Source organism: Barbus barbus, assembly GCF_936440315.1.
Source record: "Barbus barbus genome assembly, chromosome: 16".
NCBI lineage: Eukaryota > Metazoa > Chordata > Actinopteri > Cypriniformes > Cyprinidae > Barbus > Barbus barbus.
This window is the reverse complement of record NC_136744.1, coordinates 13,350,988-13,363,017: the sequence shown is the minus strand read 5'-3', so window position 1 is coordinate 13,363,017 and position 12,030 is coordinate 13,350,988. Positions and strand designations below refer to the sequence as shown.

Genomic DNA, 12,030 nt, shown 5'->3' with positions numbered 1-12,030 from the left:
TTGCTATGTAAGATCTATTTTGTGATAAACAAGATACGAATTTTGTCATTTTAATGTAAGTTGATTATTTTTAGTATTGATGATTTCAATATTGTAATGCTTTATGTATTCTATTATAGAAAAGTTATATATACACTTGTTATTTTACTTGTATCTATTTTCTATTATTAATTATTATTATTATTAATTATTATTATAATCTTAATTATTTTTACTAATAATAAAAACACATTATTTTATTTTAATAACAATAATATTATTATTAAATAATTTAGAAATTATGAAACATGATTTTAAATTAAATTGTATTTAATATTATATAACCAATAATGAAACAAATATACAGTACAAGATCCATCCAACATTATGCACATGTTCCAATGAAACATTTTTACAGGCATTTATAAGGAATGTCAAGTATGACCTTCTGTGAATACACCCCAAACCCAACAGAAGCTTGTACAACACAAACTGAATGTGGCAATACATGATTAGATGCCACAGTTGTTTTGTTGGGGATGAGGACCGTGGAGGGGACAGGCGCTGCTGAAACCTCGCTGTGTGCAAAAGCAAACTGCCATCTAAAACAGATCCTTAAAGTGATTAGGAGGAGGGTTATGTATGAAGTGGAGCTCTGCTCCATCTGTGCCTATTGTTAGAGTTTCCCCTCCTGTCTGCTATATACGACTGCCACCATGTGCACTCACTGAGAGTGATGTTAGCAACGCTGACACATGAGAGTGAATGATAAAAAATATATATACTTGACATTTTAGGACAGAAATATGCATACCATACATACAGTATGCAGTTATTCTGTTCTTCTTACACCCAACCACATTTGTTATTAAATATGAACATGAGTTAATTTGGGGCATCAAACAGCCACAAATGGCTTGGTGCATCAGTGCAGTACAAATGCTATGAGTGAAGTGAATCATCTTCAGTGAACGGGGGTTTCTTGGAAATGAATGGCTGACTACTAGCATGTTTTTAATGAGGGTTCATGCAGACATAAACAGGAAGCAGTAATAAAGAGAGAAAGAGACAATGAGAACATAAAAGTGAGATAGTAAATGCTTCACTAAATCCCTCTTTGGTTCTATCTGAAAGGCTCAAATCGGGATTCAGGATCAGGAGATACCACAAACTATCCAGGAATAAGAGAAACAACTGCTTATTTACCTGTAGCACTGCAATTAGTGGGACTATTTGAACATGCACCTCCCAAATGTTCATTATAATCTCATTATATACTTTCATACTAGTTCCACCAGCTTCACAATCATTAGCGAACCTTCATCAGACAGTATAATTAGTTGGAGTGCTCTCAATTATCTTGTTACCGAGGCAACAAAGTTTGCAAAGCTAAAACTGATTTAAATGGTTTTTAAAGCCATTATTACAGGTTCAGGTTTATATAATCTATGAGAGATTAATTCAACTTTGTCTGTGATTAAGGGGCTTGAAATTCGCCTGATGGACTTGAAGTGCTAGTTCACCCAAAATGTAAAATCTTTCCAAACCTGTATCACTTTTTTTCTTTGGCAGAACACAAATTGAGATATTTTAAAGAATGAACAGTTTTGGTGATTACTGACTTTCATTGTATGACTAAAAAACACAGATGTTTCTCAAAATGTTTTTATGTTTCACAGAAGAAAGTCATACAGGTCTGGAATGGCATGAGGATGAGTAAATGATTACAGAATTTTCATTTTTTTGGTGAACTATGCCAATAATTGTGAAAATTATGAAGTTTGCATGGAAATGAACATGCTATTCCAAAACGTTCACGTTTTCATGCTCCAGGTCCAGCTTTGGCTGTCATGCTGGGTGACTGAACAGGTGTGTGTTTTAGACCTCAAGCAGAGAATGACTTATACAGGTCAAATAAAGAGAGGAAAAATAAGGGTGTTGTGTGCATGTGTTTGTCCAGTCAGAGGCCAGGAATAGCACCGCTGCAGGGTCAATATGACTCTGTCAGGTACACACACAAACACAAAAAACAGTAAATGTCTACAAACAAGTACACAGATAAACACTACCGAGTATAGTAACCAAGTATGACTATTTAAACAAAGCCGCTTCCATTTGAAACCATACTGAGGTATGGAAAATGCAGAATTTTGAGCTGGACGGGGGAACTGTTACCATGCTAAATACACACAATAATACATGCTACATGAATTAGTGTGTTCATTATACAGACACATGCTTAATGCTGTTACATTCACTGAGCACTGAGTATGGATATCGCCAACTGCCTCACAATACAATGTACACTAAATATTTAAGTCACAATTTATGACAATAATCACAATATTGTTATTAGATCAGGCAAAATTAGTCCTAATGCAAAGATCACTTTTGCAATTGCTTATACATGTCGTGGTAAAAAAAAAAAAAAAAAATTTAAAAGCCAAATTACTTTAATAATAAAATTACAAAACTACTCAATTGCAAACTTATGCTCTGGTACCATTTTGTGAATGAAATAGAGTGGATCAAATGTAAGACCAACTCAAACTTCTGAACATTCAAGCGTAAAAGTTGTGTTTAAAAGAGTCAGTTCAGAGTTACTTGTTTGCACTGTTTGTGAATCTAACCGATTGATAGAGTGGATTTTTCCATTGATAGTCAACTCCCTGGCTTGTTAATTCTATAACATGTGAAGCATGCACTATCTATACATTTTCTGCTTTAAAACTATATGTAGCATTATGATTATTATAAATTAGAGTCACATGTTTGCACTCACGGTGTGAATGGAGGAAAAAATACAAACAGTGAGATTAATCACCTTACATTTTCCAAGCATTTAATCATTATCATTTGACTTAATATCATTTGATTCATTTTCTGATTCCAGACCAGATTCTGTACATCTTCCAAAAAAAATGCTAATCTTGATTTTTTTTTTGTTTCTTTAACATTTATGCATTATTAATATAATTAAATAGTTTTAAGTTACTTTAAGTTATCCTGTGGCCCCCTTGTAAATTTAAGCATATAAAGAAATATATATATAAACCATTTTATTGTGATACATACCATTACTATAGTAAAAACTTGTTCCTAACAAGCCCACACACATACAAGCATGTACAAGCACAAAAGACAGACATCAGCAAATCATGGCTCTCATTTGAAAAGCATGAATTCCAAACTAAATATTCAAACACATTAAAAAAACACAAAATCCCAGGACTCTGTCTGCCCTCTGTTGTCCTCTAACTAAGTGGGCCATTTCAAAAGGACACATGTCCTCCATCTTCCACAAACTGTTTTCTCCCTATCGTCAAGGGCAGCCGGCCACGTGTCATATTTTACCCTGATCTTACTTTGATGGCCTGTCTCTTTTCTCCTTCAGACAACACACGCACACACTCGGTGAGAGATATCCATCCAGCCTTCACTGTTCTCCACACAGTGGGCTGCTCTCCATATCTCCTCTTCTAATCTAACACAGATCAGTGGCGTAAACGTATTAGTGTACGAGGTGAGGTAAATCTCCTCCGTTCACTAACTCTGAAAAATGACACTGCTGGATTAGCGGCGGCCACAATCAGAGCATTAAACACACGTGCACATTTACACCAAGACGCAGTCAATAAAGCACTCTTAATCACAGAGGTATTCAACAGGGAGGAGAGCACGTATCCTTGAGAGATGTGGAGGGCCGCACATCTATCAAATCTCCACTGTGAGCGCTGGACCGCTCGTATAGGCGAGGAGGTGGGGCGGCAGTCAACTCCAGGAAATAAGAAAATGATTAAGAGTGATTTAATGTCACAGAATGTGGAGAAAACGCACATCTGTCCGACAGAGAATGATGTTATTACACCACCTTCCTTGCGCCTCTTCGCCTCTCTGCTGCCTTTCTCTCACTCTCACTGCAGTTTCATCTCTAAGAGCGATGACGCTTGTATATAAACTCAGTGATTGGAAACCGGGAGAAAAGCCACAGTGAAGAACTAACACGAGAAGCCCACATCAAATCAATACAATTTGCGTCAGGTTGAATACTGCACTCGTAATGAAATATGGCCACACTAACCATTACAACAAAATTAGATGGGGGACACTGGGATATCCTCTAGTACATCTGGATGCATGAAGACTGTTTATGAATTAACTACTGCATCGATTTCAGTTTGAAATAATGTGTGGCCATATGTACACCTTAAAGGAGTAGTTCAACAAATAATGAAAGTTCTCTCATCCTCTGCTCACGTTGTTAGAGAAGCAGACTCAGACAGATGGTTAGAATACAACAGGTGAGTTTTATTGCAATCGGTGGAGTCAGCGGTTTGCTGATGAAGGTGAGTAACAAGTTCAATGAACAGGTATAGTAGTACGATGAGGGTGATAATGGAATATCCTTTGCTTTCATAGGAACTCGTGGATAGGGGAGACGGAGCACACACCTCACAATCCTGGACAGGGGAGACACACTCGTGGAGATCCTTGGAGACACAGATGATGGAGTAGAACTGTGAAGAACACGCTGGAGATGAGACGGGGGTAAGTAGGAGATCAAGGTAAGTACACAGGTTAGTAGCTGTAGTAGCATCAGGCATCAGTCCACTTCGAAAGGAAACGAGATCGAACAATGAGCTGGTGTGAGGTGTGTGCTTTTATGTGCAGGCTGATGAGGGAGCTGATGAAGTGCAGGTGTGTGCAATTAATACTCAGGTGAAGGAGTGCGTTGTGATTGGGAGGTGAATGAGCCTGGCTGATCTGTGACAATACCCCCTCCTCCACGGCCCGTTCCTGAGGGCCAAGGGCCCCGACGTCGTGGTGGTCTACATCTTGCTCGGGGGGCAGATCGTCAGGATGGGTTGAATGGAATTCCTCCAGAAGTGTTGGGTCCAGGATGTCGTCTTTGGGAACCCAAGACCATTCTTCCGGGCCATATCCTTCCCAATCCACTAAGTATTCCAGCTGACCATCACGGCGCCGGGAGTCCAAGATCTCCTTGACCTTGTAGATGGTACCGTCCTCCAGAATCAAAGGAAGAGGGGGTTCCTCTGTCGGGCCAGGCTCTGTGGAGGGAGAAACAGGAGAGTGGTAAGGCTTGAGTAAAGAAACGTGGAAAGGAGGATGAATTCTGTACTGAGGAGGGAGTTGCAACTGGTAGGTGACCGGGTTGATCTGTTTGGTGATGGTGAAGGGGCCAACGTATCTGGGACTTAACTTCTTGCAGGGCAAACGCATACGGATGTCCCTTGTTGACCGCCAGACCTTCTGTCCAGGTTGGTAAGTGGGAGCTTCGGATCTTCGAAGGTCTGCTGTCATCTTACGCATGCGCACTGCCCGCTGTAGATGATGGTGAGATTCTCTCGCTCTCTCGGAACCAGCAGTCGATGGATGGGACATCGGATGGTTCTCCAGACCAGGGAAATAGAGGAGGCTGGTAACTGAGTACGCACTGGAAGGGAGTGAGTCCAGTGGATGGCTGGCGAAGAGAGTTCTGCGCGTACTCGGCCCAGCCCAGGAACTGGTTCCAAGAGTTCTGGTGGCCATGGCAGAAGGTTCAGAGGAAGCTCTCAATTTCCTGGATCTTCCTCTCCGTCTCCCCGTTCGACTGGGGGTGATATCCCGACGAAAGGCTCACGGTCACACCTAGGAGAGTGAAAAAGGCCTTCCATACCTTGGAGATCAATTGCGGTCCCCGATCAGAGAAAATATCTTCAGGGATCCCATAATAACAGAAGATGTGATTAAACATAAGCACAGCCATCTCCATAGCTGTGGGCAGACCCTTGAGGGGTAACAGACGACAGGACTTGGAGAATCGATCAATGACAACGAAAACACAGGTATTACCATCAGAAGCCAGTAGATCAGTGATGAAATCAACTCCTAGGTGTGACCAAGGTCGGTTGGGAGGGGCAGCGGGAGGAGTTTGCCCGCTGGCAAATGGCGTGGGCTCTTGGAAATGGCACAGTCCGAGCAGCCCTGCATGAACCTTCTCACATCCCTGGCCATATTGGGCCACCAGAAGCGATCTTTCAGCAACAAGAGAGTGCCGTTGGCCCCAGGGTGGCCAGTGCCCAGAGATGTGTGCAAAGAGTGAATGAGTGGAGTGCGTTATGCTCTGGTGATGTATTGCAAACCTGGTGGGCAGCCTGGCGGAGTAGGTGTGGAGACATTGGAGGGGGTGTCTGACTCGGGATTCCACCTGATGGGGCTTTGGAATTTCCTTTGGGGATTTCCTTTGGAATGATGGGTTCTGGTTCCTCACAGACCTCTTCTGGGGAGTAGAGACGGGAGAGAGCATCCGCCCTCACATTCTTGGGACCGGGACGATAGGATATGGTAAAGTTGAAGCAGGTGAAAAACAGCGCCCACCGGGCCTGTCGGGGATTAAGTCTTTTAGCATCACGCAGATATTGAAGGTTTTTATGGTCTGTGAGGACGATGAATGGATGTTGTGCACCCTCCAACCAATGCCTCCATTCCTCCAAAGCCAGTTTGATGCCTAGAAGTTCTCTGTTGCTGATGTCGTAGTTAATCTCCGCTGGGCTGAGTTTGCGTGAGAAGGTGCCGCATGGATGGAGTTTGGCTGGAATCCCCTGCTGCTGAGACAAGACTGCTCGTACTCCGGTGGTAGAAGCGTCTACTTCTACTAGGAAGGGCTTCCCAGGATCGGGATGGATGAGGAGTGGAGTGCTGGTGAAGGATTTCTTGAGGGTTTCGAAGGCTTCAGTGGCGGCAGGTGTCCAGGACAGAGACTTGGGCTTGTTCTTCAGGAGGTTGGTGAGAGGGCTGGTGATGATGCTGTAGTCATGTATGAATCTTCTATAGAAGTTGGAGAATCCTATAAAGCGTTGGAGTTCCTTGATGGTAGAAGGAGTGGGCCAGGTCTTAATGGCTTCCACCTTCCTCTCGTCCATCTGGATGCCACCGCTGTCGATGTAGTATCCAAGGTACTGCACTGAGGGTAGATGGAAGGAACATTTTTTAATGAGAAACAGTTGGAATTCCCTCAGGCGTTTCAGGACCTCCGCAACGTGGTGGCGATGTTCGGCCAATGCTCCGGGAGTAGATGAGAATGTCGTCAATGTAGACGGGGACGAATCGATGGAAAAACTCCCGGAGAACCTCATGCATAAAGTCTTGGAATACGGAGGGGGCATTGACTAATCCATACGGCATCACCCGATACTCGTAGTGGCCAGTAGGGGTAATGAAGGCAGTCTTCCACTCGTCCCCCTCGCGTATCCGGATGAGGTTATACGCACTGCGGAGGTCCAACTTGGAGAAGACGGTGGCTCCGCGGAGATGTTCGAGTGCCGCTGGGACGAGAGGAAGAGGATAACGGAATTTGACGGTGATCTTATTAAGTGCCCGGTAATCGATACAAGGCCGCAAGCCTCCGTCCTTCTTGGCCACGAAGAAAAAGCTCGAAACAGCAGGTATCCCTCGGTTTTGGTCCGATCTTCTGTTAGAGAAGCAGACTCAGACAGATGGTTAGAATACAACAGGTGAGTTTTATTGCAATCGGTGGAGTCAGCGGTTTGCTGATGGAGGTGAGTAACAAGTTCAATGAACAGGTATAGTAGTACGATGAGGGTGATAATGGAATATCCTTTGCTTTCACAGGAACTTGTGGATAGGGGAGACGGAGCACACACCTCACAAACCTGGACAGGGGAGACACACTCGTGGAGATACTTGGAGACACAGACGATGGAGTAGAGCTGTGAAGAACACGCTGGAGATGAGACAGGGGGTAAGTAGAAGATCAAGGTAAGTACACAGGTTAGTAGCTGTAGTAGCATCAGTCCACTTCGAAAGGAAACGAGATCGGACAATGAGCTGGTGTGAGGTGTGTGCTTTTATGTGCAGGCTGATGAGGGATCTGATGAAGTGCAGGTGTGTGCAATTAATACTCAGGTGAAGGAGTGCGTTGTGATTGGGAGGTGAATGAGCCTTGCTGATCTGTGACACGTCTCATATCTTTCCAAACCAATATTTTTTTCTTCCATGAAAATTATGTTATTTATCAGGTTGCCCAGGCAGAAATTGGTCAGACTCACTCATTATCTTGCCCTGCAGAGTCTCAAATTTTCACAGAATTCACACTCTGCACAATCTCCCTGCCATGGCGATTTATGTAACAATCATTCAGACCATAACTGATCTGAAATAATATGGAAAGACATTTAAAACAAAAAATATAGTGGCAAGTTTTTGGTTAGTCGATTCCATCCATTTATGCACACATTCATACAAAAATTTTATAAGTATTATTTTTCCCTCTAGTCAGTCTGGTAGAGGCACATTTGCTGTCCTTTTTAGTGAAATCAAATCCCAAACGTATATAATTAGTATACACACACACATATATATGTAACGGGCACAGTATATTTATACATATAAAATACCATTATACCATTCTAACGCCATCCTGAAATTATTATATACTGTATATTGCTAAAATGTTAAATCTTTAATGACTAACAACTTAAAGGGATTGTCCACCCAAAAATGTGAATTCTGTCATTAATTACTCACCCTCATGTCATTCCAAGCCCATAAGATTTTCGTTCATCTTCGGAGCAAACATGAAGATATTTTCCATGAAATTCAAGAATTTTCTGACCCTGCATAGACAGCAACAGAACTACCTTGCTCAAGGTCCAGAAAGATAGTAAAGACATTATTAAAATAATCCATGTGACATCAGTGGATCAAACTTAATGTTATGAAGCTATGAGAATACTTTTAGTGTGCAAAGAAAACAAAAATAACAACTTTATTCAACAATTTCGTCTTTTCCAGGCCAGTCTCCGCTGCCATTAACGAGAGCACCATGATGAATGTTGAATAAATTTGTTACTTTTGTTTTCTTTGCTCACAAAAAGTATTCTCGTAGCTTCAAATTACGGTTGAACCACTGATGTTACATGGACTATTTGAAGGATGTCCTTACTACCTTTCTGGGCCTTGAACGTGTCAGTTCCATTGTTGTCTATGTCGGGTGAGAAAGCTCTTGGATTTCAACAAAAATATCTTAATTTGTGTTCTGAAGATGAACGAAAGTCTTACAGGTTTGGAACGACATAATTAATGACATAATTTTCATTTTTGGGTGAACTAACCCTTTAAGTTTTGCTTTGTTCTTCCTATTAAGCTGTCATTTGAATATTTGAAATGCATGGCACGATTAAATGGACTGCTTTTGTGGCACTTGTGTTCTTTGTAGCTTGATAGCCATATTTATTATTCACTTTCATTCTATGGAAAACAACATCTGGATATTCTGCTAAATATCTTATATATCTACATATACCCACAGAGACAAAATTATGCATGCTTAAAAGAGAGACTCTGATTTTCAAACGCAGATACATACAAGCACACAGACAAATACTTGTACACATGCACATAAAAAAAATATCTCACCTTGGCATTTCCCTCCATTTGTGGGGTCTCCATAGTAACCAGGTAGACAGATCTGGCACTGTGGCCCAGTTGTGAGATTCTTGCACTGCTCACACACACTGCCGTTAACACATGTACTGTGGCCGTTACACTGACATGCTAAAACAAACAGTGAGAGGAGTGTGTTCATTTGATAAGACTGTTTTCACACACAACATCAATTACAGGTGATCAGTGCATATATTTGTGAACATGCATATTTTTATGTTTACCTGGGCAGGTTATGTAGGCCCAGTTATATCCCTTTTCTCTTGAACAGACACTGGTGTCCAATACCCTCTCTCGGCTCTGTCTGCTCAGGCTCCTCATTGGTCCACGGTATGATCCCTCAATACACTGGCCCTGACCTGTGTCTGTAGGGTTTCCGCACCAACCGCAGTCAGGATGTTCCAGGCACTGACCACATGTATGATGACCTGAGCAGTTCTGAGCTAAAGAGAGAGAAGACTTGAATTACTTTATCTAAAATTCATCTAAGATAAATGAGTATTTGCCAACCCTTTAGCCTCATGTACCTCCACAGCCGCATCAGTAACATTCAGCGTTGTTTTTGTTAACTAAAATAAAACTATTAAAAAATGTTGTTAACTTAAATAGAGCTAAAATTAAATATAAATATTAAATGAAAAAAATTGCATTTGATAATTAGAGATGAAATAAATCAATTGGAAATACAAAAATTACTAATAGTAATAGTGAAATAAAAAAATAATAAAATACGTAAATACAAATTAGTATTATAATGTTTCTAGAAGGATCATGTGAAAACTCAGCTTTTCCATCAAAGGAATAAATAGAAAACAGTTATTATTAATTGTAATATTACACAATATATATATACTGTATTTCTGATCAAATAAACACAGCCTTGGAAAAAAAGAAACTTTCAAAACATCAGAAAATCTTAATTATTCCAAACTTTTGGCCACCAGTGTAATTATATATACATAACAGCAATAATACTACTAATGATAAACATGACAAAAAGTACATTAAAATGACTTAATCTAAAATTAAACTGAAAATATAAAAAAAAGCTAATATTAAAGCTACACTATTTTACTAACACTTACAAACCTATAATAATTATTTATATATTATAGCAGTCGGGACAGATTTCTTGGGAAATTACAGACATTCAGCACAATCAAAATAATGTTCTTCTTTAAGAAGTATGCAGTTGTATTTTATAACAGCTAGTGGGCCAAAAGTTACATAGTCTATATTTAATAAGTACTATAATAGTAAATAAATGATACTAAAATAACTTGGTAACCTTTTAACTAAGCAATAATATATCAAGTAACATCACTTTGAGTAAAGCCATCAGAGAACATGCTGCAGGCTAGTAGCAAAACATCTAGGTTAAGTATGTAAGATCATATACATTACATACTTCTCATACTCAAACAACGATGAAACAGTTTCGGCTTTTCTTAACTACAAACCTCACCTATAAGTAGAGGCAGCCCTTCAGTGCAAATAACCAGCTTTAATGCTTCCCACTGAAGTGTGGATTAAATATGGCATTTAAAGTGATGTTTTTATAGTCAAGCAAACAATTATTTGTTTGGCCCAACAGAAAAGACCACCACAGGAGCTATCTTATTGATCTCCAGCAGATAAATCTAAAAAGTCCAGTGACAGTCACTGGAGCAGCTGACAGAGAAAAAGAGAGAGAGAGACATAAAACGAGAACAATAAAGTCCTAGAGACCCCAAACACCATCTTATTTTATCTGAATAACCCAAGACGAAGAAAATAAGAGAATGCAAATGCATTTTCACAGTCTGTCAGTGAAACTCGCAAGACTGCCAGATCTATACGTGTAACATTCACAAAGGGGGAAAAAAAACAAAAAGCAAAGTGTTAGCACCTCCAAGAAGTTGCAGAAACTCTTAGTTTATATTTAGAATTATTCTATATCAGTTTTATTGCAAGCATTGAAATGTACTCCGACTCCGTGTTAGTATCTGACCTTTTAATTTCAAAATAAATCGAGTTTTTATGCCATTGCATTATGAATGTGTATTCATACAATGTGTCTGACATTCAGAGTGCAGGACATTTGAGACACATGGGAGAGTGTCATATGATTTACATTTTCTCTGCCAGTAGGGGTTTTCTATAACAAAGTTTCCTGAGCCCCTCAGTAATGACCTCCTTTCATTTTTAGACATTTGTGTGTGTGGGAGCAGAAAATATATGCAGGCAATAGGGACAGAAGAAGCGGCCATCAATGTACTCCTCGACCAGACCCCATCTAATGGGTCCTCAGACAGTGCGAGGGTCAAAAAGTGTCTCAGGGTTAATGGTGAGGGCAGATTCTAGAAGATGTGGAGAGTGTCATTAAAAACAGAGCAGAAAGGCACCCTGAGAGAATCCTGCCACAGTCAGTGTGATACTCAGAAGTGAAAATAAGACTCTTTGAAGTGCCACAGTTTCACCTACCTTATAATATTCAAAAATGTGCTGTTTGGAGACAAAGAGATTCTGTTTAGAAATTTGAAAGGCAAAGTTTTATAATCTACAAGGAGTCTTTCTGGCCATTATCACAACAGCAGGTTTAAATAT

The 12,030-nt window shown here is 40.4% G+C and overlaps 1 protein-coding gene across 1 annotated transcript in view; it reads right to left on the bottom strand.

The window, feature by feature from the left end:
* Positions 1-12,030, bottom strand: part of LOC306882266 (attractin-like protein 1) — a 268,000-nt gene that overhangs the window by 167,869 nt on the left and 88,101 nt on the right. Inside the window, exons 19-20 of the mRNA XM_079436781.1 lie at positions 9,669-9,887; positions 9,418-9,555 (exon numbers count right to left, since the gene is read on the bottom strand). Of these exons, the coding sequence (XP_079292907.1) occupies positions 9,418-9,555; positions 9,669-9,887 (357 nt within the window). The remainder of the gene's footprint in view (positions 1-9,417; positions 9,556-9,668; positions 9,888-12,030) is intronic.